The 27212-nt window shown below is 40.5% G+C and overlaps 1 protein-coding gene across 2 annotated transcripts; it reads right to left on the reverse strand.

Moving 5' to 3' along the window:
- Positions 1-336: 336 nt before the first annotated feature.
- Positions 337-25305, reverse strand: LOC109951453 (serine/threonine-protein kinase BRSK2-like). Of its 2 annotated transcripts, none has more exons than XM_020585969.1 (21): positions 23956-25305; positions 23493-23587; positions 21078-21163; positions 20600-20740; positions 20254-20370; positions 20128-20161; positions 19978-20046; positions 18853-18999; positions 15212-15243; positions 14802-14966; positions 13852-13949; positions 13486-13636; positions 13284-13344; positions 9697-9970; positions 8823-8871; positions 7931-8054; positions 7700-7801; positions 6145-6253; positions 4804-4893; positions 3783-4027; positions 337-822 (listed from the first exon to the last, which is right to left on the reverse strand). In XM_020585969.1, exons 1-20 carry the CDS (start codon positions 24041-24043, stop codon positions 3804-3806), a joined length of 2256 nt encoding a protein of 751 aa, XP_020441625.1. In that variant the 5' UTR covers positions 24044-25305; the 3' UTR covers positions 337-822; positions 3783-3803. The 2 variants fall into 2 exon arrangements, with proteins under 2 accessions (XP_020441625.1, XP_020441626.1); XM_020585970.1 differs by having other exon boundaries at positions 337-825.
- Between the last annotated feature and the right edge of the window lie 1907 nt (positions 25306-27212).

A 27212-nucleotide genomic window follows, 5' to 3' on the forward strand; every position in this document is an offset into this window, starting at 1 on the left:
AATGATAAACTAAACAGGGAAACAAAACAAAATAAATCTGGAAGGTATTGTTGCAGCATCAGTTTCCAGAATGTTAAACTGAAAAGGAGAGGAGATCTGTCTCAGATTTTCTTAGTGAAAGGTATTTCCTGCAGTGTCAGAACTCATTAAAGTAACATTTCCCTGTCTTCACCCATCTCCTGCTATTTCATTTATAAAAAGAAAAAAATCCCACTTTCAGCAGTTATATGGCAAATACATAAATAAATAGATCAACAATACATAAATAAACACATTTTCAAAATATATATATAACAAAAATACACTACCAGTCAAACGTTTGGACACACTTTCCCAAGTAATTGAATGAGAAAGTGTGTCCAGTCCTTTGACTGGTAGTGTATGTTTAGTTTTTAGTTTAATTTTGACATTCATATAGTTACCACCTTCTTCTGTTTTGCTGGTGGAAAACACAAAACTGTTAAAAAAAAAAGAAGAAAAAAAAAAGAAAAAAGAAAAAACAGAGCAGAGTAGACAAAGGAGGAATGGAAAATAAAAACCAAACAAGCAGCTTAAAATCCTGCTCTCATTCTTTCCAGGGAGATTCATTTGTCCCTTCCCCCCTCCAGGCAGTACTGTATGTGTGCAGAGTTCTTACGACAGCAGACACTCCTGAGTCCTTTTTCTTTTGTCCCTGCTTACTTGTTTTCCCACTTGTGACAAGCCCATTATTTGTTGCTTTCCACCTGCCTCTCTCTGTCCTCCCTCCATTAATCCTTTCAGAGAGGAAGAAACGGCTGACGATATTGTTGGTGCTTTGTTGAGCCGTGCAGCGTTCTGCATCTACTGTCAAACAAAAAGGAACATTACAAAGGTTCCAGTTGCTTAATTGTGAGTCTAAAAAGACTAAACAGCTGGTTTTCTTGTTTGACCAGCCTCTTAATATCACAGATCTTAATTTTTGCCTCTTAAAGAACATTTGATTTTTTTTAAAGTCATTTTTTGTACGATATTCACATGCCTATACATACAGTGAAAGAAACTCGGTCGCTGTATTCATCCTCTCCATACTGGCCCTGAAAAGTCCTTTCCTCACATGACTACTGTATATTGTAATATATAGATAAGGTACAAAACAGACCAAGCTTAGCTGAAGCTAGTTTTGCCTAATTATATAACTGACTGAGGCTTAATAGTCTGAGCTAGCCAAATGAAATGGCATCTGTAGCACATTTAAGAATATATTTTAGACCATAATTACAAGCAATAGAAAAAAACATTAGCCTCTAGTTGTACTTCTGAGTCAGAAATATTGGGAATTTCTGACAGATACATTATCTTCCAATTGGCAGAAATAACTAACAAAAATAAATAAATTATAAGTGCCTAAAAACATCTCTACATCAGGTGTGTAGGCCAGCCTACAATACTAATGAAGAAAAGAACTGTAGCCTGCACACTGATTTAATGCTCCAAAAATGGAAGCCAAGCTGCCATTGCAACAACATTTTAACATGAAGACTTAATGTCGATACGTCATTGGCGTGGCAGCATGGGATGTGTAAATATCATTTTTGGAGCATTAAATCAGTGTGCAAGCTATAATTATTTTCTTCATTGGCAACATGGAAAGCCACAATTCCTAACAGTTATATCTGGATAAAATTCACAACTCTCACTGAAGCTGCAATAAATTCAGCCAATTAAAATGCAATTACGCACAGAATTTTTGTATGTGCTAAACCATTGTAAACATGAAACACAGCCAACGTAGCTAAATTAGCTTATTTAAATGATGTGAGCATGAGGCTTTGTTTCATTCTATAGTGCTAACGTTTCCCAAATGCTGCATCATACCATAATGCAATATATATGAAGGATGTCAGAGCTGTTTACGAAGTCAGCAAAATACTGTTTACTGATGGTATAGTAATGTGTTTCATAGGTTTGGGACCTAGAACAACATAATTTGGCATTAAGTATCAGTGTTTCTTTGTTTTTGAGGCACTTCTGTAGTATTAGGTACCAACGTAGGCATACCTGATGTGATGGTGGCAGATTTCTCACTCAAATGTCTTGTTTTAAATGAGCACCCTAAAGGGTCTTACATTTATTTTTATTTAATCAGTGTTTTACCAGGGAAATCTTGTTGTGGTTAACAACATCTTCTACAGGGGTGCCCCCGGCCACATGCGCTTGGTGGCCATATACAGTGCTAAAAGAACAAAAAAGTCTCATTTGGTGTTTTGATGATGGCGGTGGAGGCGATGACTAGCACATCAGTCCAAAACCTCCTGTAGGTTCAGCTGGGTTGAGCTCTGGTGACTGTGAAGGCCACAGCATATGATTCACATCATTTTCATCCTCATGATATCATCCTGGAAGAGACTCATTTTTTTAGGTTTTTCCTTTAATTTTTCATCGGTGTGTAGTTATTTTGGCTATGCTACAACTGAATATCTCCTGTAACTGGGGATGGGTTTAGCAATTGTTATTCTAATTCAGACAAATGAAGCCTGATATTAGCTTTAATCTGAAAAATGTTTCTTTCAGGTACTGTCTCACAGCCAATATGTACAGCAGGTAAAATTACAGTGAGCAGTCCTTTCATTGTACATATGGCATATCAATGTTGCATTAAGATTAGAACTAAGACACACTAAATCTTAAGGTATCCTTTAACAAAAGTGGTTTTAATTGTCATCTCTAAATTAGCTTAAGGAAATGTTCTGTGTTCTTCTTTTGTCCCTCCTGTGCTACCAAATGGATACCTGTTGCTAGCTATTTTCTGTTTTTGTCTCTGTCTACTCATCTCCCTCTCATCCAGTAGAAGTACTCACTTGTAAGAGACTCTACCAGTGGAGTGACTAGTGTCCTGAAAACGGGGCTAAAACTACACAGCTATCCACTTTTCTCCTCCGTTAAAGGCAATATGGTATCATAGCTTTATTAGTGTAATTCAGAAATAAATGTGGGGCTTTACATGTCTTATACACTCACTGAAGTGTTGTGTCTGCTTTATTCTAATTTTCAGCTAGCTGTAGGACTCATCTATGTAGATTACATCAGATCCATTGTTTGTCATTTCTTTGTTTGTTCTCCTCTGCTCTCAGACTCCTTGGTTGTTAAAGTACAACGATGTTTGTTAATTATTTATGGAAAAAATCCACTTTAACAATCAGGTCTACATCGAGACTCATCCTGTAATCCTCGTTGCTTTCTCAAAAGACATCATTTTGTTGCTTTGCTTGAGGATATACATTTGTCTTCAGTTAGAAAATGAGGAGAAGAGAGTAGAGTGGGATTCCTGTCATGTGACTCATGTTTGGTCAGGTGGAGTTGAGGAAACCTAATGATCCATGTGACATTTGGCTGGTCAGGAAATGATAAATGAGAATGGCTTCCTTCCTCCTGTGTCCTTCTGACTGACTGATGGATTTGAACCATGTGCTGCGTATGAATGGTTGGTGAAAAGGTCATGTGCTTTCTTGATCTGTTGACACAAGTGAGCTATGTGTGTACCTGGCTGTGAGCTTTTCTTGTATTTCTCTGGTAAGGTGGGACTTTTTTGGTCATCCTGTCTTTAGACTTGTCCTTCCAGTGTGAAGCTGCCTTGAAAGACTGATTACAGATCAGCTCAACCTGTCTCTACCACCCCAACAAATATACATCATATCCTTAGATCGGCTTTGAGGAAAAACTTCATCTCCATCAGATTGCTAGAGAATAATGGTGGGAAGCAAAGCAGGAAGTAAGGAAAAAGAAAGAAAAAATGTGGGAAGGACAGAGAGAAAGGCCGTCACCTCTCTTTTGCAACATTCTTCTCATGGATGAGACTGCGTCCCATTGGACGAGGAGAGGAGTCTGGTCTTGTCTTTTCCCGACCCATGCCTTTGTAAGACAGTGCTACTGCTGCTCCCACTTCCACTTCCCTCATCTGCTGCATGCTCCCTCTCTCCCCGCTCCCGATCTGATGCGCTTTCAGAACGCCGAGAGTTCTGACGTGAAGGAGTGCTGGGCTGGCGGGAAAGCTGACCATTCTTCTCATCTGAGAGGTAAAGTGTAAAACAGGGACAAAAGAAGTGAAAAAAAGTAAGTCTGAGCCAAGTCTTTAAATCAGGGTCTGAGTCAAGGTTATATAGTGGGTTAATACAGTGACCTTCTGAGCTGCTACAGACCATCTAACTTTCCCTGGTTGAATTCTGCAAACCTGCAGATAAATATGTAATTGCAATCAAAATAAAAACACTGTAGTGCTGTCACCTCACAGCAAGAGGGTTCCAGGTTTGAGCCCAGGCTGACATGGGATCTTTCTATGTGGAGTTTGCATGTTCTCCCTGTGCCTGCGTGGGTTCTCTCCGGCTACTCCGGCATCCTTCCACAGGTCAAAGACATGCAGCTTAGGTTGACTGGTGACTCTAAATTTCCCCTAGGAGTGAGTGTGAGTGTGTGTGGTTGTTTGTCTACATGCCAGCCCTGTGATAGACTGGTGATAGACCACCTCTCACGCCTTGTTCAGCTGGGAGTGGCTCCAGCCCCCCCATGACCCTATTCAGGAATAAGTGGTATATATAATGGATGGATAAAGTTATTTTATAATTTTAGATACTGTACATCTCTTAGAAATGTTCAGGGCCTTATGTACTGTATCTTTGAAGTCAAGGCTGAAGTCAATTAGGGATCAGTTTCAAGCCAAGTCAATTTACAGAATGTGGGACCCAAATGTGACATGAACGAGTTGCCAATTTTAGTGCCCAACTCTACAGATTAGTGGTACGTGTGTGTGTGTGTGTGTGTGTGTGTGTGTGTGTGTGTGTTACTCACCAGCCAGTGCCTGCACAGAAGGCTGATCATGAGTACTCAGCAGCTGAGCCTGAATGGTTTCCACCACTCTTTTAAATCTGCGACTGGGACCTGAGAGGAGAGAGGATCAACTCATCACTCATGTTACTGTAAATGACCCTAACTGCTTTGTTAAGTCTACAACTGCAACAATTCAAGCCCCAATTCTAAATATCAGTGCAAAAATGTAGTCTCAACCATATACACTGAAAATACACAAGATAACTCAAACAAACAAACAAACTGCAAATCCCATGTACTCTGGGATTTTTTAAAATTCTGCTATAATTGTTTTGGTCACGTAGGGGCAGTGCAAACAAGCTGTAAACATGCCATGGACATACAATATCATTACCTTTTAAGTTGATTTACTAAACTTGTTGGTAAACAGTTTCTTATTATTACATTAGCACTGATTTGGATTTGAGCTTCTGGCCACCTGGTGGATTTGGGTCCAATATTCACTCTTCTTCTTTAAGCTTTGTTACTGACCTTTATTAACTTCAGAGGCACATATCTGGCTCTTTCAGCTGCTAAATGCTCCACTATGTTCACCATGTAGTCAGTAACATTTTGGGGGTGACAGTGTATACTGTAGCTGCCTGTTGCAGCTGAAAACAACACTATGAGGGTGATGACTGAACTAAAAGTGTAAAGCTCAATCACTGTGAATCAATGTTAATATAAAAATTATATAATCTAATAGACAGATTACATTACAACCAAGCTATAAATATGAAATATGTATTATTAATTCTGCAGCAAATTACCTTTAAGGGCGCAAAAGTTTGTGTTACAATTTTGTAGTACAGTATAAAGCTGGTTATATGTCAACACTATAAATGTGAATAAGCCAGTCTAATCTACACTGACCAGCCACTTTAATAGACACACCTGTACAATTGTTTGCTCTTCAATGCAACACTTCCACCTTAACATTTGTGTTTATGAAGCTCAAAATGTTTCAGCTTTTGGTGAAATTGTCATAAATGTATAAATTTGATTATATGGTTATTGTTGAGGCCATAGTTAAAAGGTGGTGTTGTACTGAACTACACGGTATTCAGACGTGTTCCTAATATTCTGACCCTCTCATGTATGTAGCTGGGGAGGGCAAAAATATAGAGATACCTCTGAATATAATGTAGTCCAGTACAACACCACCTTTAATTTTCTCATATACTCACAGACAAGAAGACATCTACAAAATGTTCCCTATTTAGCCAAGTGTCTGATGTTTAGATGTAAAATGATGTCCTATCCTATTTGATTACATGTAGGTTATGAATCTCTGGCTATGTGGCTCTAAACACATCCTCCTGCCTGTTAGTAGAGTGAAGGTGACGCTGTAGATGCCCATCTCTCTTCTTCCTTCCCTCTCTGCTCGCTCCCTCTCTCGCTCCCTCTCTCCCTCAGAGAAACCAATGTCCACCTACAGGAGAAAGGCACCAATAAATAAATAAATAAAAAGAGCTTCACTGACATCTCACTCCCATAAACATTTCTGATTAAAAAAACAAAACAAAACAATTAGTTATTCATATTTTTGGTGACTTTCAGTGAAAAACGCACAAAGACAAGTCAGGATAAAATGACCTCGCTTACAAAGAGACTGTATCATAGTTTTATTTCATACAGCTCTCTGTTGCATTTTTCTAGAAACAGTGAAACAATATTTGTTTACAACCAGAACTGTTCAATAACAATATTTTGAGTGGTTACCAAAATTTTTATAGGCGCCTATGCTATTTAAGAAGATCAAATGTCATTTTTCACATTGAATGCCAGTGTCAGATGAAAATTCAGTATTGATTAAAGTGTTTTCAGATCATTCCAAAACCTCCAAAATGCATACAATCTTCAAAGCAACTACTTTTTCCCCGAGGCCTTCTCCCAGAGGGACATGCCCAGAATATCTCCCCAGGGAGGCGTCCAGGGGGCATCCTAAACAGGTGCCCGAGCCACCTCGGCTGGTTCTGCTCAATGTGGAAGAGCAACGGCTCTACGCTAAGCTCCTCACGGGTGACTGAACTCCGCACCCTATCCCTAAGGGTGCGCCCAGCCACTCTCAGGTACTATTTCACTTTTAATCTTCAGGCAACTCATTTCTGCCGCTTGTATCTGCAATGTCATTCTTTCGGTCATGATCCAAAGTTTATAGGTGAGGGCAGGAACGTCGATCGACCGGTAAATTGAGAGCTTTGTGTTACGACTCAGCTCCTTCTTCACCACAACCGCTTTTAAAAAAAATGTATTCACAACTTGAGTCCCCTTAGAAGGGTGTGGAAATTTCAGGAAATGACAAAGTTTTAAATCACTATATATACTGTATGACCTGATTGTGATATATTATTATTTATTATTTAGATATATTTTAAGTTTCTCTTTGATAACAGTGAAGCTATATCATATGAAAAAGGTTAATACACTGAACTATACTTAGGTGTATCTCATTTGTTGGGTACATACAGTATATGATGTGGGATTTTTCCCGGTAAAGGAATTTTGGCTAGAGGTGACAAATTGTCTGTCAAAGGCAACATATCATCAGTTAACATGCAACCCTAAGGGTTGCATGTTAACTGATAACTAAGGGTGCATTGCAGCTGAGAAATTGCTTGCATTAAGATGGCAACCCCTGCAGTCCTTGCTAACACTTGGAAGAGTTTATGAGTTGCCTTGGATGAGTTGTGTTGACATGATTCAAAATAAAGTTCTAGAACAGCAATGAGAAAGAAAAACATTCTTATATATGTGTACTAAATGTTTTAATTTGATTGTAAAGCATAGAAATGTAACCAACATAACCCTTCAAAAAACACTGCTTCAAAAGAAAACCTCTGCCAGGGCTGAAAAGATTAAAAGTGAAATATAGTACCTGAAACTTCACAGGCTTCTGGAAGACAGAGGGGCCACCAGAGGACTTGTATTCTGCCCGGAAACTGTTCTGAGACACCACACTGTGGCTGAGGGACGGGATCTGGAAGCGCAAAAGAAAAAAGTGACACCCAGTGAGAAAGATCTTAAATCTGTGCCTTTAACGCCACAGATGGTATTATGAAGTAATGCTGGAAGTAGCTGAGGCTTATCTATGCTCAACTTTACTCACAGACAGAAAGGCATGGACAATGTCAGCCTTAATCGAACTGAGTGGCTTGTCTCTGATCAAAACAAAAATCTGCTCCTCCTTCTCCAGGCTGATGAAGTTACCGAACCAGGACCTTTTAGCCAGTCTGCAAGTCAAGGAATTAAGTACATAGAGTATATTATACAGTTAAATTCAGCAGAAAAAAATCTGAGCAGCAAAGAGAATTCTGCTGCAAGAACTAAGGGCCCCTTAATTAACACATACATGGAAATAAATCTTAACTAAATAAAGTCCAGGAAGTTGGAGTTTCAAAGTAAATGAAAACACGACTGAAACGGAAACAGGTTACGCTGAGTAACGCTCGTCACAGGTTCTGCGTTTGTTTCTGCTACGGTACTTTGGAGGTGTGTTCTGGGGCCTAAATTTCAGCATCCCTCAGGATGTAGGGCTAAAATCAAGTGCAAGGAACACGAGGGTAGAGGGGTGCATGTGTGCAGAGTAATCATCAGTGATCAGTTAAATGTCCACGTCTTCACACCTCAAGCATTTGCGTTACAAGCACCACACAGCTGACTGCATGTGTGAGAGCGGAGCTGGCCCTCCCTCCTCTAAACAGGGACCAACAGAGAGAAAATATAGTGGAAAAACAAAGCAGGACAGTCGGCGTCAACCCCGGAGGCATGGGGTATACTGCTCGTTAGATTCCGATAGTGGAAATGCAGCAAAAATTCACTCTCAACTCAAGAAGCAGCTGACCAAAAAATCTTGGAACTTGGAAACATGAAGGTTCCAGGACAGCTACTAAATGGACATTGTGGTGAAATAGTTTAACTAACATAACAAACAGCTGAAATGTTATACTTCATTTTAACAGTAAACAGAGGAAGACAAATTGAGATATGTGTGCACTTACTCTGGACTAGACTCTGGAGTCAAACTGGACATGTCCTCAGATGTAGGGACTGAAAAATGAAAAAGAGGCAGAGAGAGAAACAAAAAGGAAAAGGGTGGTGAATGTTGATGACAGGCCCTAATTTGATTTCCCTAATTACAAATTATCACAAAATCAGGCATTACACAACACGGCCACAGGCTGCAAGCTATGACATGCGCTAGTTTCTTGCTAATAATAGAGTCTATCTAAGATGCAAATGCACAGTAGGAGAACTCTAATACTGTTAGCAAAGCATCAGATTCCAGTGACAGAGAAAATGTGGCTTTAATACACAGCTGGAAAACAAATTTCAGGATGTAATAGTATCAATACCAGTAAGCACTGGTATATTTTTTATCTATAAAGCCAGGTAAGGTAAATGTCCAGGTTATCTTTGCACCTTTTTCTGTCTCAGCTTTAGTGGTTACCAGCTACACTCTTCCAGGTGGTTACTTTTTAATGTACATATCTTGAATTTGTACAGATCTGAGGAAAACAGCATTTTCCTACTATGCACCTTAGTCATAAAATAACTTGCAGAAAGACCTACAGTTAGACACATTTAATCACAAGAATTTAAAGGCATCATAAAGATTTGGTGAAGGAGACGTAGTGTAGCTGTTTTTCTTGAGAGCCCGTTATTTTTATCCTGTAAACAAATTTTTTGTATATTGTGTTGTATTTGTCGAATTTTAAATTTGTATTGCTGCTTTCTTGGCCAGGTCTCCCTTTAAGAAGATATCTAGATCTCAATGGGACTTCCTTGTAAAATTAAGGTAAAATAAAAAATAAAGAGAAGAGCATTACACTAAATTCAGCCATGATTCACTTTACATTATTCAGCTTCACTCACCTTGGAGTTTGCGCCGATGAAAGCGCGGCGAGCCCAGCAGGTTGTTTTTGAATGAGTTGAACCTTGTTCTCCAGTGGGCGGAGCTTGAGGCGGCCAGACCACCAGTGCCCCCTGGACTGGAGGGTGGGGTCAGCGACAACGAGGCCCCACCTGCTCCATCCGCCCTGGAAGAAGAAGATGAGGAGGAAGAGGAGGGAGGGGTGGAGGAAGGATGTTGGATTTGGTGCACAGGTGTGCCCAGTGGGGTGGGCAGTGGTGAGCCCTGCGGTGTGACCTGTGACACAGGAGGAGGGGTGGCAGAGGCGTTAGAGGATGAGTGGACATTCTTGGACTTGAAGACAGATGGAGAAGGGAAGTTGAAGAAGCGTGGGGTGGGAGAGAGGAGCGGGGAGGGGGACGGGGAAGGGGAGCGTGGACTCTGGAGAGGGAGAGACTTCATGGTGTGGAGCTGGGGCCGGTCAGCGGGGCCCTTTGAGGGCAGGGTCTGGGTTTTTGGATCAGGTGTCGGGCGGGTAGGCCGAGGGGTGGTGGAACTTCCTGTTTTGGGGTCTTTGGAGGTGGACGTGGAGGTGGATGTGACGTCTGATTGGTTGAAAGTGAAGACTGGGCTCTGATGGACAGACAGAGATGGGAAAGAGGGATGGACAGATGAGAGAAAGTAATGGTCATGAAATATGGTTCATGGACACAATTCTTCAACAAGCCTCAATTAGATGCACCAAATGGAAGATGAATATGGGGATCTCTAATCTTGGCTATGGTTATATGTATGTTTTGCATGTGTATACAGACTTTTGTATGAGGCAGCATGGTGTGTCCATGAAGTGAGAAGATGTATGGCTGAGAATGTGACAGTATGATGGAAAGGCATGACTAGCAGGGACAGTCTGAGCCAGAATTAATACAGAGAAAACATCATCACAGGAAATTTGACCCGGTGTCTTTGATGGCCAGAACTGATACTTATATACAGAAGCTTCTGATAATACATTTATTTAATGTATATTCACTATAAATTAAACAGTACTCATATATTTAACAGAAAAGTTCAGAAAGAGGGGCATGGCATAATGAGCTCACAAGACCACAATATACTTAACTAGATGCTAAACATCAGAACCATTACTTAGCCATTACAATACTATGCTGCAGAGAGAACCAGTTAAAGATTAAAGTTTTAGCGGCATTTTTCTTATTGTCAACAATTAGAAAGAAAAGACCAACACCAACCATGTGTTAGATCATCTCTTAATACGGTCTGGCTCCTTTAGCCTGCCTGTGACAAATACACTGGTTCATATTGAACATGTACATGGAAATGTAAAGGAGTGAATACTGTATTTATTAGGAACTACTTTCAGCTGTGGATGAATACACAATAATATTTACATCGTAAAACCACACTCTGTGAATTCTAAACTTCAGTTTTTACATGTATGAAACAAAAGACAGCACGGTAATTAGTGAGCTGTAGAGGCTGTGGTAATGGAATTTTGTTACCTTGTGACAGAGCCAGAATGTTTCCCCCTGTTTCCAGTCTTTGTGCTAAGCTAAGCTAACCTGCTGCTGGTAGTAGCTTCATATTGACCAAACAGACATGAGAGTGGTATGAATCGTTTCATCTAACTCTTTGCACAAAGCAAATATGTGAATTTCCCAAAATGTCAAAATATTTGTTACCTGATGTAAACAATATCTACAAAATTCATAGCATTAACTTGGCTAATCTAGGAAGAGTGGCAAACAAGCCATGAAACGAAACCAATTATGAATCAAATATAATCTGAATTGAGAGATGCTTTTCATGTCCAATATTGGTGACAACTCCTACAACAGAGAAAGAAACGAGTTTACATATCATTTGGACCTCCAACGTGCAAGATGCCAGAGTCTGTCTGGCTCCTCGGAGCCTAGGTATGATGCAAGGACAACGTGTTCTGTACACAAGGATTTTATGTTATCTCTAATACTATGGTAGCAAGATTACAAGTGGGGAGTGCTCTTGTTTTACTTTGCTCTTTCCTGTGGAGACCTTTTGCTTTCTGGATGTACAGAGTACCTTCATGAAGGCTTTATTAAATACTACTGAAGACAGATCTTGTGTTCTTGACTTAATTTTCTAAATTATTTCTATAACACACAACTGCTGTTCCCCCTGTTGCTGTAAAGTTTGTCACAGTTTTCAGTTGTAATCAAAAGATGCTAAAAAAATGAATGAACAGAGCAACATGTGCACATTAATGCAGCTTTCTGTGCCAATCACCCATTCTCATGAGAGTTAGTCACAGTATGTGACAGAACACCACATCTGAAAGACGGGGACAGACCTGTGGTGTCACAGGGAGTTGTAAATGGGTCAAATTATTTAGGAGGATGCAGGTATCTACTGAAACCTAAATGGGTCATAATTTGTCTACTTTCCCCTGCTGTTCTTGTTTTTTTTACATGAAATTTGCAAAGGTGTGTGGAAATAAAACTCCCTTTTTATTTATTATGGGACTATTCCTTTCCCTTCCTGACACAACAGATCAAGGGATATTAGAGAGGGAGTGTCCTATAATAATGCTGATTTACAAAAGAAAGCACAATTTTTTCACATTTCACCAAGTTCATTTTAGTAAACAGATGCACACTTGCGGTTTTGTTGCCATACAGCACAGCATTCATATACACACCGAGGAATAAACGGCAGCCGGCGGCACGGGCCCCAGCGCAGAGCAGTATTCAAAAATGCTGACTGCAGAACGCCCCTTGCTGGCACAAGTGGCGTATGGAGCAGTGCTCACAAACGCTGAGTGCAGTTTGCAATGGCATTTATAAATGCCGCCTGACAATATAAAAACAGCTATAAAACAGAACAGTGGGGAAAAGCAGATAAATTATGACCCATTTGATTTTTGATAGTGATCTGATGTCAGGATCTCACATGATCTTGTCACATAAGGATGGTTGATTAAAGCATATGCCTGTAGGTTAGGTTATATTAAAAACTTATTTTGCTTCAGGGTCTAAGTTTAGCTGTCCTCAGAGAGCAGGTCAAAGCCATGATGTATCTACACCAGAGGCTACAAATAGTTTTTAACCATCACTGTCACAAAAGTAGGCTATCTGTGATTGCATTAAATTTTGCACCCTGGAAAACTATGGTATTAATACACTTACTTTTGTAGGTGAGAAATGTTTCTTTCACTGTGGTGGAAAGAGAATGAAAATGACCTCTTTGTGGTTGTATGCCTCCACCAATCAGTCAAATTCACAGGAATGGGACAGACGTGTGGACACAGTGACCTTTGACCATCTAAATCTAATCAGTTCATCCTTGAGGCTAAGTGGGCACTTGTGCCAAATTTGAAGAAATTCCCTAAAGATGTTCCTGAGATACTGCGCTCATGAGAATGGACCAGACAGACAGACAACCCGAAAACATAAGACCTCCAACCCAGGCTATTGCCAGGGCGGAGTCATAAAAACTGTGGTCAAGTAGGTCAAGAGTATAATAAGATCTTAACTTAGAGCTTCTTAGCTGTTACATGCATAGTGTGAGGTACAGATGAACAAAGCAGAGTAGAATAGAATAGAGTTTTTACCCTGGGGCTACTGAGGGGACTGGAGGACAGACCTGTGGACGCTCCGCTTACTGAACGAGACCTTTTGAAGACAGCAACAAACAACAAGAGTCATTGAGGTGACTAGGACTGTCAGGTGCAACAATCAAAAGATATTCAGTAGTTTATAATTCATGGCTACCGGGTACAATTTCGATCATAATACATCACTGCTGGTGCATACCTCTGGCTGTGTGCATTAGTGTCCAGAGCCCTGCGAGGTGGGGGGGGAGAACCCTGATCTGTGACACTGAGGACTTCCAGGCTCTTCCTCTCTGGACGACAGCGGCCATGACGCGTCAGCATGGGGGAGTCGACACGCTTCCTTGGTGGGTCTTGGAGGTATAAAATAGTAGTAAAAAATATGGAGAACAGAAATGCGAATTAAAAATACATTATTAACTGTTCGCTTGATATTTGGAGGGTTTTTTTTGGTCAAACTTTCAATGGTAAAAGCACAGTTCAACCTAATGTTTATTTTCATTATCAAGCTTTATGCCATGTTGAGTTTGGTTAGACCGTCAAAAAGGTAAAGAGCAACTCTTCCCACCTATGTCATTTCTGGGTGGCAGATCTTCATCCTCACAGCTAGGGTATCGCTCCTTCCTGTCCAACAGGAGGTAGTATATCATCTTCTCCTGGTTCTCCCTGCAGAAAGAGATACAAAGAAGCAGAATTTAAAGATTGGAAAGAAAAAGAGAAGTGCCAGAAAGACTGTGGCTGACAGAACCAGGAAAGAATTGGGAACACAAGAAATGACAGAGGCTTTTCAAGGTTGTCAGAAATATCAGGACGACTACTACACATTTGGTAATATTCTGTAGGTCCGAGTGTAAAAAATTAGCAAACATTATTGGTTGAATCAGGTCATATAGTATATAGAAGTATTATACATATAGAAGTGTTTGATAAACAGTTTCTAAATAAGATGACTGTAAATAATAAGCTAGAAGATGCTAAAACTATCCGTACAATAATTAATAGTAACAGCTGTCTTTCCAAATATATTTAAATCTGCAAAATATTGTTAATATAAACACACAGACTGACGTAGCTTTAATCTAAATATATGTTTGCTGGCTTTTCCTGATGAACAGGTCTACTATTACTGCTGCACTCTGAGCATTGAGAAGCCACATCGCTTTGGCACAGAGGGTGACACAATGGATGGACAGAGAGTGACAAAGGAGGCATTGTTCACATTGTTGCTCTTGTTCTTGCCATGCCACACAGACTAATGATGTAAGTAACTGACTTGCCACAATGAGACAAAAAGACACAAAGAGGAAATGAGTGAGAGGGAGAGAAATTAATAAACCACACACAATACACACCTGCATGTGGACTGTTCCTTTCTTTTATTTGGAAATCATGCAGATTTATAAAACTGCTAGAATAATGGTTTAATTATTATTTCCATATATTACAGGCTGTGTTTCAGCAGTGGTGCACACTGATGTATTGCCATGTACTGAAAGCTGATGGGTTATATTTACTCACTCCTCACTTGTAAGGTCCTTTGTGAGTTTGACCCGGTCTCTGAAGCACCCTAAAGAGTACATGCTTTCCAGGACGTCAGGGTCCAGCTCTGTTAACGACAGGATTCTCTTCAAACACACACGGCGAGGAGGCGGCTGCTCTGGGCAAGGCTCATTTCGACCACCCCTGATAGGAGAACAGTGGCGTATGTATTTAGTAGGTGGAATCAGACATTTCAGAAACGTCTCAAAGTTTACAGAAGTATCCAGGAAATAGAGAATTTCACTCTTGCTTTGAATCTGTTAGCCCTTTGTTGACATCAATGTAGGGAGCTGCAGCATCTTGGAATAATTATGAAGTATAATGATGGGTATGTTTGTATGGCTGACTTGGTTGAAGAAAATATGAAAAGTAAGAAAAATGGTACTTACTGGTACCAGGGGTGTTTCTGTATTGCTTCTAGCTGTAATCAATAAGATATAAGATTTTATTAAAGCACTGATTTAACCCTAAAATGACACATATCAACAAACATGAAGCGTCCACTGTACAAGTGGACACTGGTTCCAGTGTAAGAAAGAAGTCCTGCCTCGGGTCAGTAGTTTACCTTATGAAAGGCTAAAGCTATCATGTCAGCATTGCAGTTACACTCATAATGTTAAATTTAGCTGCTCTTTTGCTTGGTGATGTTTGGAAAGAAGTGTTTTTAGGGGCCTGAGGTCTGAGGGGAGATTTTTAATTCTTCCAACCCTCTGGTTTATCCCTGCAAAACTAATAGCATTCCCAATGGTTTCAGCTGCACTTTCTGTTTACAGATGTTAACATGCTAACAGGCTAAACTACGATGGTCATCATGGTAAACATTGCAGCTGTCTTTGTCATTGTGAGCATGTTAGCATGCTGACATTTGATCAAAGCGTCACTGTGCCTAAATACATCCTCACAGGGCTACTAGCTGTAGGCTGACGACCATGAATAGTCATTGCACGGCCAGTGGTCCACATACAGCCCACTGCTGTCTCAGTTTTACATGTTGGCCTCTGTAATATCATTAACTGGCTCAGCATGAATGGCTTCCCCAGACTTGGGCTCAGCATGGTGTTGTTATTATGTACTTCAGATTTGCTAAGAGGTCAGTTCACATCAGATTATGGATCATTTTGTGAAAACACAACTGCAGCCAAGAAAAGAACAACCAACCCCAGCACAAAGTGAATTAGGTCAAGCGTAAGACAACGGTGGAGAGGAAGAGAACAGACAGTGTGAAGGAGAACAGGTCAGCAAAAAGAGAAAGGGTCCTAGAACATAAACACTCCACCAGTGAGTTTGTCTTTGTGGAAAAAAAAACAGCGCTCACTTGTGATGTGCTCTGTGTCAATCTGGAATTTTAAAACTGTTCATGCTAATATCAAAATTAAATTCCCAACTAACACAACCAGAAAAGGAATAGCATACTCCATAGACTCTTGTTTTCTTGTAGCAGTCCTATATCCACTACTCCATTAGTATATACAAGTCCCCTCTCTGCATTATGACTGCATACAGTGGTAGCCATTGCATCACTGCTGCACAGTATCTCTTGGGGTTAGAGTAATGGAGCAGCTGCAGTTCTGTAAGCATGTAAAAAGTCAGAAGTGGGCTGCTGTGAAGGCCATTTGTTCATCTGCAGAGAGGAAGCTAGCTTGCAGCTGCATGCAGTGACAACTTTGCACTCATTAATTCACTTATGAAGTGTTGCATACTGCAGAAAGGAGACAATGTTCTTGTTTCCTGATTGATATGAGTATGATGAAAAAGGGCAAAACAGAAAATGTGTGGGTCATCTTGCTAACTACAAATACTGTACATTTGTTTGAAATCTGTCTCCCTGCATCATAGATGGTTTCCATGGAGTCAACTAACAGACAGACAGACAGAAAGAGAGAGAGAGAGACAGTCTGACCTGGTTTCAGGCTCCATTAATCAACAGCTCGTCAGACAAACCCACAGCTTTGATTAAATCAGCTCTACTGTAGCTGAATGACTAACTGGCCAGACATTTTATGTCTCTCTGTCTTTATCTTGCAGTCCCACATGAACAACATTATCACAGTTGCTTCCATCCTTCTGCCTCATAACCATAAATTCATTTCCATCCCACTTGCCTGCTTTATCCCAGCTTCTGTTTCTAACCTGAGTGCAGTGGAACTTCTTCAGGCAGTCCATTCACTCGTTCACTCACCCTCTGCCCTCTATCTCTCTCTCTGAAATGCCAGGCTCTTTTCAAGCCTTGCTTTCAGGATGGAAAACTAGTATTTAGGTAAAAAGGAGGAAAGGTCCTTGTCTTTTTCACTCCCAGTGCCTCTATCATAATTTTCAGCCACTGATGAAGCCACTCGATCCTTCCACTCATATTTTCTTCTTCAAACCTAAATCTTGGTTTCAGAGAGTCTAATAACCACTAACTTGCCCTTGAAGACAGAAACAAAAACACAGAGCTCTCCTGTCATGGTTGACCCTACTCCTGATCTTTAAAAAAAAAAAACTGTCAGCTCATGCTTCTGTTCATTTTCGCCCCTTTGTCTGCCTCTGTAGGATTTTCTACCAGGGTTAATTTCTGTCACATCTTGAAGAAATGCCTGAAGCTGAGTCTTTTGTTTCCTCCCCCCCCATTTAAATGCCAAGTTCATTATTCATGTGCTGTAGAAACCGATGTGTTACAGCAACAATTAACCATTTCCTTAGCCCCACCTTCCTTACTCCTGCTACACCCACTGAGCATCACAGTCTACTACACTAATGGAGGCAGATTTACCAGCCAAAATTCTTCATAATTTCTGTTGCACTTGGTCGTTTCTTTTAAACAGAAGCAAAAATGGTCACTGACAGTTTTTACTGTAGCTAGCTGATTAAGCTAACATTATTGTTCATGAGCTGGTTGAAAGCAGCGTCTCTGGTGGACTTCTGAACAATTCCAGCAGACTTATTTTAAAAAAAGAACCCTATAGATGGCTACACACATGATACTGCAGTAAAATAGAGCTTTATATCATCAGAAAAAAGATAACAACATGACCAGTTGATGATGTATGTAGAAGACATGGAAATTAAAAAAATAAATATTGCAGTACTCTATGCAGTGTGAAACTAGTTAAATGTAGCATTGATAAGAAAAATGTAAAATCAGGCTCTTATCTCAGGCTCTTTGGCTGCTTACATGCTGCTTAAAGATTTAACTCGTACAGTATACTGAGCTTCCATATGAATGCTCTCCCATTCTTTAGCACATTTAATTGTGTATTATTGACCCTTGTTTGTATGTTCATTAGAGCCTTTTAGTATGCAGACTGACAAACATTGTTGCTATCTCAGGCAGTGTTGGTTGTGGGTGCTGGAAGGTAAACGTCCTGAGATCCAACAGTGCTGCAGAAATCTGCTAACATCCAGAGCCGGTGCCACAGAAGGGCAGTACTACAAGAAATGCTATTCCAGGAGAAAACAGACTTCGGCACGAGACCATGGAAAGAGAGGGGACACGACAGCTGTGCTACGGTGAACTGGGCTTTTCTTAATGTGACCTGTAACCCTACACACTACTGTATGTTTGTACTTCCTTTCTTCTGTACTATTGTGTTTTTAGTTTTGAGACACCACCTTCCAAACTCTCAATTTACAGATTATTGATCTTACTATAGCCTCATCCAGACTGCTTCAACATATGGAGGGATCTAAAGCTTGACAGATGGATTTTTGCCACTGTACTCTATGAATGTAATGTTTATCTCATCAGTTTCACTTCTATTGCGGTTCAATGATTTTTCAAAGACATGCCTCCAGAAAGACAGCCTTGCTCTTTGATAACAAAATGATGCTTTGGCTGGGTGAGCTTTATCTCATTTCAAACTTCAGTGAAGTTAAACATGCTGTCTCTGTTGCTGTGTCACTATAACTGGCCAGGTCTTCACTGAAGTAACAAGTAAAAGACACTTAACAAAAGGAAGGACCTAATGAGTCAAAGTTCATCATCACTACAACTGTTTATATGTTGTTGTTTTTTTACTCTCGCTCCACCCCACGAGCTTCCCCTCCTCACCGTGAGTCTCTTGTCAGAGTTGACTTCTATCATTCCTTTAAGTAAAGCTTGGCAGTCAGGAGGTATAAAGTGGGGCATATGAAACACTCCACTCTTCACTTTTTCCAGTAGCTGTCGCAGGTTATCATGGTCAAAGGGCAAGGCACCCTGGGAATGAATGGGAGAAGAGAAGAGGAGAGATACAGGAAAAAGATAAAAAGGTTGGAAATGAGAAAAAATTATAGAATAAGATCAAAAAGACAAAGAAAGATATGAAAAATTCTAGGTGTTTTTCACTCGCACTGAATGTCTTCTATGAACAAAATACCTCTTAACCTCAACAAACAGTCGTTAAATTTTTGCAAAATGCTTATTCGCTTTTATCTAGTAGGGATTGGGGGTATGTTCTATGTTTACAGGTACAGTGACACAAATATGACGTAATGTGTTAATTGCTTAGCTTTAGACGTGCTGGTCAGTGGATTTTGTTCACTTTGTCTATTAAAGGTACCTTGTGGAGAGGCAAAGGCATCTATACTATATCTGTCTTATATTTATCAACAAAATGCTACTGTATGCATATATCTGAAGCCTCACAAATGTATTTTTATATCAGTTTTTTGCTTTGTCTCTTTAATCTCTGCTTTGTGTCGGTTGCATGTTACTGCCACCAACTGAAAGTCTGTAGAACAGTCTGCATTTGTGTATTATGTGGCCCACATGCTAGTCTGTCCTCATACCCTTGTGTTTAGACAAAACACTCAAACAAAACAGTTTGCTATTCAAAGCGCTACTTCAAAAACTCCACAAAGTACCTTTAAAGGGCTAACCATATTTTGTGCGTATTCTCATATGGACATGGACAGACGATGTGCACGTGCTCCTATTGATACTTTGGATCAAGGCTCCATCATTTGTCTGCATGCGCCAGCATTTTCCAAATATTGTGGTACATGTGCAATCTGGGTTTTTTGTTGAGCGGACAGTTCGTACAGACACAAATTATTGGCTTGCACATGAACGTCTGCACAGAGTTTGCCTGGACCCTCACAGACCTGACAGGCTGACAGTCCTGCTTGTAAGGAAACTGTTTATAATATTCAGTGGAGGAAAAAATACTGTAGAATAAAAGAAAGATGTTCCTACCACAAGAAGAGCAAAGAGGATGACTCCACAGCTCCAAACATCTGCTCTGCGCCCATCGTATTTCTCCCCCTGATACACAAATGCACGGACAGGGAAGCATTAGACATGCAAACACACACAAACACTTACACAGTGAGGCAAGTAACTTACCCTTATCACCTCTGGGCAAGCATAATGTGGGGATCTATAAAGATAGATGAGGGAACATATTTAATGATTTAACACAAGCAAATGTCAACACCAAAAACACCTTAACCCTCTTAACCCCATACTCACCCACAACTGGTTTCTAGCAGGCTGTCCCCAACCTGTAGTGAGGCCATGCCAAAGTCTGCTATCCTGATGTTATTCTTTTCATCCAGGAGAAGGTTCTCTGGCTTCAGGTCTCTGTGACTGCATACACAAGCAAGCACACACACTCATGCTCACTGTTAGGTAACCAGTGTGAGGCCAAGGACTTAAACATACGGGGGGCCCAGTAGAAAAGGTTTGGGACTGCTCTAACTGCACAAAAGAAATTTGGCAGAGTACCTTTAAAGAAAATGTATTAACAATCAAAATGGACATGTAAGTGAATAGAACAAGATATAAGAGAAAGGTTTCCTCTAGCTTTCTGACAGACCATATGGAGTGACTGTGACAGAAGTCGAGGGCAGAGATGATTTGCCTGAAGAACTTCCTGGCCTCTTTAGGGGTCAGCCTGCCCTTCTTCACCAGGTAGTCAAATAACTCTCCCCCGGACACATGCTCCAACACCAGGTAACTGGGAGACAGAAGGGCAGGGGGTCAGCAAAATGAAAACAGGTCGAGGACAGGGAAGGATCCTTGATAACAGAAATTAAAAGAAATAAATAACCTACCATCTACGTTCATGCTCAGAAGCCATGGATGCCTCTTCTAAACATGCAAACTCATACACACTCAAACACACACTGGCAGACCTGGATATCTTTGATGTCATATTGTCATTTATCTCAGTTTTGTTATGCAGAGCCCCTTTTCCCTTTCAGATTCTAGGCTGTTTCTGCTTTGGCAGAGATCCAGAGGCAGAAAGGAAAGAATTTCAAAAAAGTTAGAGGAAAGGATAAAAAGATACTCACAGGTATTTGTTATTCTCATAGACATCATGCAGCTTCAAAACGTGAGGATGCTCTATTAGTTTAAGTATAGCTATTTCTCTCTCCACCTGGATAGACAGAGGGAGGGAGGGAGGTGAAAAAAGGTTATGAGAGAGAAAGGAGGAGGAGGAAGGTTCAAAATGATGGAGATGGAAATGTCAGAAGCAAGGGGAGGGTAAATGTGATGTAAGACAGGGAGAGAGGGAAGAAGCAAATAAAATGACAGAGTTACAGTAGGTAAAATGTGGAGAAGAGAGAGATTGTAGTAAATGTTTTTTGCAAATCCTTTAGTATTAATTTCAAGACAGGAACCGGATGTATAAATGATAAATGAAAGAAAGAAGGGAAGAAAAGAGATATTAAAACATTATAAATTAAATACTTTCATTATTAGTTTTCCATCTGAAAGCTTAAGTGCAGTTCATCCCCTACAGTAAGATAGCTCAGACATTTACAACATCAATAATCTACTGAGATTTAAAGCTGCACCTATAGACAAAACTACAAAGAATTATTAAAACTGCTGCACTTCCCTTTAGTTTTATTGATCAGAGTTAAAAGAAGCTAAAAGAAGAGTGAATATCAAACATGTAAAATCAGTTTCCTGTTATGACTGGCACTATGTTACTGACTGATTGAGCTACTGTATATGGAGCCAGTAAAAATCTCTACAAGGCTCCACACATCTCTGACTATTCAGTGCTCGATTAGCAAAAATACAACAGTTTAAAATTTTGTTAATCATTGCTAAACTATTTTGCAGAAAAAAATCCTTGACTGTTCTTGACAGGGAGAACCAATTTCAGTGGAATATGTAACACTGATACATCGTGTGTTTGAACTAAATACATCAGGTATGCTTTATATAAAGGATAGGTTCCATTTTTTTCAAGTCTAGATTAGTACATTATTCACATGCCAATATACAGTATGTCTAAAGAGTTACTGGTTGTTCTAATCATTCCTCCTTTCCATAGTGACTGTGAAGTGATACCTTTCTAGCATGACGACACAAAATATGAAGGACAACAGCCACCGTGTTTGTTTTGTGTACAAATATAAGGTTTCAACAATCTGTGTTATCCAAGTCAAGCCTCATAGCCTCATATTAGCTTTGGTTAAACTTTGGATTTTCTCTGTGCACACAACAAGGGCTGTGAATTTTGTGCACCAGCTTTTACAGCAGAGTTTCACTGGAACAAGACTGCAACATCACCCAAAAAATCTTTAACCTACAGATGAAATTGAAACTATCCAAACCTATCCTTTAAATAAAATGGTTTTATTTTTTGTTGGGTGTTTGTGTAGCTCTCATTTCAGCACCAACAGCTGTCCATAGAAATCACACATGTGGAACAAAACAAGGAACAATAACAGTTTGCAGGATTGAAATTTGGTTCGTAAATTCAGTATTCTGAACAATGTCTATAGGTTTTGATAAAAACTTTCAAGTGGCTAAATCATTATGTTTAAAGGTCCAAGGGCTGCTATTTGTAAGTATACACTAAGTATACACTAAGTATACATGTGTGTGGGATGGGGCAGAATGGAACTGTGATGACCTGCTGCAAACAAGAAATATATGATAAGTCAAAAGTGGAACTACTGTTACAGAACATCTTGTATCATGATGAAGCTAAAATGTAAAGGAACCTTTGGAAGGTCTATATGAAAAAGCCAATTCAGTTCCTCGTAGTTGGCATTCCCAGCTAAAGCTAGCTGACGGCAGCCTAGTAATACAGTTACATATGGTCAGTGCGCAGAGTAGGCAATAGGCAACTTTCCAGAGCATTACAAATGAGCACAACTGTAAAACCAAAGGACTGGGCACCAGTGGGATGAGAACGGGGTGAAAGGTGGCTTTTTTTTGCTTGTTGCCTGTGTCTGTCTTCTGGAAAAAGAAATAAAGCCTGAAACTTTATTAATTTGGTCAAAAACACATATAAAAAAGAAGCTGGAACAGATTTATGCTGTTTGAGCTACCCTACCAGAAGCCTTTATGATTCTCTATATAGTCTAACCAGAATGCACAAAACTTCAAGTAGTCAGCCACATTAGAAACACCAACATGAAAAGGCTATTTAAATTATATTTCAGTCCGGCGTGTTTCAGCTGCACTAGCTTTCAGTAGAGGGCTTAATTTGAAATCCTCTCTGTTGTCTGGTATACAAAAGCAGTGCCCACACGTTCGGCTGCTCCAAGTTGCAACACACTGACGGGCTTTTCTTGACAAAAATAAAGACTCCATTTCTGTTGCTATTTCTGCAAGCTGGAGAGAGCAAGCTTACATGATTTGAGCTCATAATTACAGTCAGTGATTACAGGCACAGAACATAGAGCACACAGACAGATAGAAAGCCAGATGGATAAGTATGAGGTAAACCTTCAGTGCTGTACCTTCATTAGAACTGATTCGGAGAGTTTCTCTCTGTTGACAATCTTTATGGCCACCTTCTGCCCAGTTATACAGTGGACGCCCAACTTCACCAGCCCTGAGAGGTACGCAAAGAGAAAGTAGTGTTTGAATATCAGAAATAATCATGCAGTGTGAAGGAAGAGGTGTCATCAATAATTCAGAAAGCTTGTCACAAACACTGACCAAAGCCTATTGTGATGCCCTTTTCCTCCCCAAATACTAAAGGATCTATATTCTGTCATGAATTTTAGGAGATAGATTAAGAGGATTGTAGCATAATAAAACCATGGAAGATAAGAAGACATACAAGAAGATTAAGGATTAAACCATGAGCTGACTAGGTGATTTTGAAAGGAGGTGCGTCATCTTGGAATCAGCTGAGGTACCTTGCAGACGTCCTATTTGCTTTGTTACATGACTCGAGGTTATTTAGGAGCTTCCTACCTGTCTGTCCCTTCCCAAGAGTCTTCTCTAGTCGGTAAGGCCCCACGTACTGGCTGGACTGGCCCAGCGTCAGCTCCTTGCTGCTCATCCTTCCCGAGATGAAATTCTATTCCTGATATAAGGCAGATCAAGATAGCGCTCGGTCCTGCTCCGTGCATAATATTGTAACGCACATCACAGGCTGTTATACGGCAGTGGCGGGGAGACAAGATGCGGAGGACTGGTCGTGATCTAAAGCCGGGCCCTGCAGGCTACTCCCATGCACTTGTTTGTCATGCGGTCGGCTCCGCACTGGGAGTGAGAACCGGTTCAGTTTCCACTATATAAGCCCTAGGATAAAGTATTTCCCCGCCTCAGTCTGTGTCTCTTTTACTACAGCTGCATCATTCTGAGGGAAAAGATCAGAGGGAAGAGGATGTGTGGGGTTTAACCGGTGCCAGTGACGGGAGATGTCCACAGTAGTGTGAATAGTCACATAATCCTACCCCCTGCTGCAAAGAACAGTAGTTTAAAGCTGACTGGTCGTTTGTAGCTTATGCAGCTGGCCAGAAGTGGAGCAGAAAAGATGTCATTCAGACAGGAAGGCTACATTTGCCATAGATTGATTTCCGTAAGAGCAGAGTCTCAAATATCCCAAGTCAGAATGCCCTGATTGAATCCATTCTCTGATCGATATCAGGGACCCCCCCTCCTCGCTACTGCTACCGTGCAAACATGTTTTCACAATTGTGCCAAACTCATACATTTCTTCTCAAGCCATGCCTCGTTTGGTCGGGATCTGCCTTTCATCTGCAGATGCGGCGTTGTCCAGATAACAATCTATTATCAGAACCGCATCTGCAAGAAGAATGGGTTTTCCAATATCCGGTGCACACTTTGGCTCACCCCCTCCCCTGCTCTGCATCAGGAAATAGAGGAAGAGGGGGGAGAGCATCCAAAAGGCACAGAACCTCGGGAAGACAGGCGAAATGTGCCCTCGGTCGGGACAACTGCAGCGGGGAAAGGTGCGCCCGGTGCCCGGGAGAGGCTCAGCACTCGGCCCGGTGATTAATCAGGTTTCTAGAAACAACAAGCATCCTCAGCTGGCCTGGTGGTAGCCGACTCCCCGCCTCCCCCTCCCTCCCTCTCTTTCTCAGTCCCTGGCCGGCTATGCTCATATCACCGCATCTCCTCCCTCAGCTGGCGCCAGGTTGTTGCCTCCTGCACAGGTAACAAAACAATTTTTAAAAACTGCCTTGGAAAAAACAATCTTTCAGGTTGTCAGAAGTTGTGTCCGTGACGGGATGGCCTCCTGCACTCCGCTGCTGCCCGTAATATCCCCGTTCTCTTTTCTCTTGTTCCCCACCTCTCACACTCCTCCTCCTCCTCCTCCCTTCTCTTCTACGTCAGCATCAGCATCCGGGTTCCGCTGCTCCTTCCCCTCCGCTCCCCTCCTCTGTGTCTCCTTCGCCCCCACCCTTAGTTTATAAAATATTTGTTTATTTATTTTATTTTTACTACCTCAAAGTTTCACATTATGTGATTGGCTACAACACGGGACAACGGAAACATAGGTTACTACCAAACGCAGTAGTCAGTCTCAATGAATTCAACAAATAGGCTAAGAGAAACAGCCTGTTGGTAACATTTTATAATAATGGGGCCACAAAACGTTATACTTAAATACGGTTTAATACAGAGCTTTATTTTTTATTAGTGTTTATATTTGTAGGATGTTTCAGCTCCTGACTCTTTTTTGTTAATAACTTTCAACTATGACGCCATATGTTTTTCAAAGCAAAGATATAGCTGACTTATACAGGTCTTAAAGTGCCCGTGGCATGCTTCTCTGTGTTTTCTGACTTATCTACAATGTTATAACAAAGAATTATCATCTTAAATCTGTCTGAAAACTCAAAAAACGAGCCTATTACTGTTTATTTTGTACATGAAGGTAAAGCTTCCAAAATCATTCAACTTCATTTTATTTTCAGATGACATAAATGTTTTATTTAGCTGTGGTAAGAAGAATTTGATTTTAACTAACTTTCTTTGAATTTAAGTGTGACTGAAGTCATCTTTAGATTTAGACAATTTTAAAAATCGAAATCAGAAGGAGTCATAAAGTCTAATGCCTGTTATACAGGACCATCTAAAGTTTGCTAACGTTAGCTAACATCAGCCACCATAGACTACTGCTCATACCAGACCAACTAAACCTGTGGCATCAAAACTTTTGGATTGTTCGGAATTGAGCCAGTGTGTGTGTTCTGAATTCAGCTTTAAATAAGAGTAAAAATTATATACTATATTCTTTCTATTGAAATGCACACAAGATCACTTCAAGACCAAATGATAAGGTCAAAAGCAATTCTTATATGTTTACTATATTTGTGACTAATGTTAAGTCCCAGTTTTGGATATTTGAAGGTAGGTTAAGAGAAACAGATGTTATATGTTCTGCTGGTTTGTATATGGGATGGAAATGCACTGTGGGAGAAAAAATTAAAGATGTTCTTTTCTGAAGCCCTGCATTATATGTATATGCTTGACTATCTTTAATTAATTAGAGTATGTATTTAAAAAGTATTTCATTGATGAACAGATGTTGTGCACCACTGGCTCCTTGGGTAAATCATATCATGTGCTATTGCAAAATCTGTGGACACTGTGTATTCTGTAATCAAGGTTCCAATATAATATCTGTATAACATTCACTCTGTAATCCCTTTTATTCTTAATCTCTTGATGCAGTTGGGTTAGTGTAGCTCAGATTCTATAATGATGCTGTATGAGTAGGTATGTCTCTGTTTAATAGATGGTGTTCAACAAGGACAAAGCTAAAATGAGAGAAAAGTCCTAAGACATACTGTAAATATAGCTTACTGTCAGAGAAGGATCATTTTTCTTTTTGTGTGGTATGACACATTTAAAACCTCCACACACACACACCCTACTTTTAACAATGTTTCTCTGAGCATTGCCATTTTAATCTAATATGTCTAGGGGTGGTGCGACATAGTGGTTAGCGCTGTCACGTCACAGCAAGAAGGTTCCGGGTTCGAGCCCTGGCTAACCCTGTGCTTTTCTGTGTGGAGTTTGCATGCTCTCCCTGTGCCTCCGTGGGTTCTCTCCGGGTACTCCGGCTTCCTCCCACAGTCCAAAGACATGCAGCTTAGGTTGACTGGTGACTCTTAAGTGCCAGTAGGAGTGACTGAGCGTGTGTGTGTGCATGCGGTTGTCTGTCTCTAAGTATCAGCCCTGTGATAGATTTTCAC

This window comes from Monopterus albus, unplaced genomic scaffold (assembly GCF_001952655.1).
Source record: "Monopterus albus unplaced genomic scaffold, M_albus_1.0 scaffold389.1, whole genome shotgun sequence".
NCBI classification, from domain to species: Eukaryota; Metazoa; Chordata; class Actinopteri; order Synbranchiformes; family Synbranchidae; genus Monopterus; species Monopterus albus.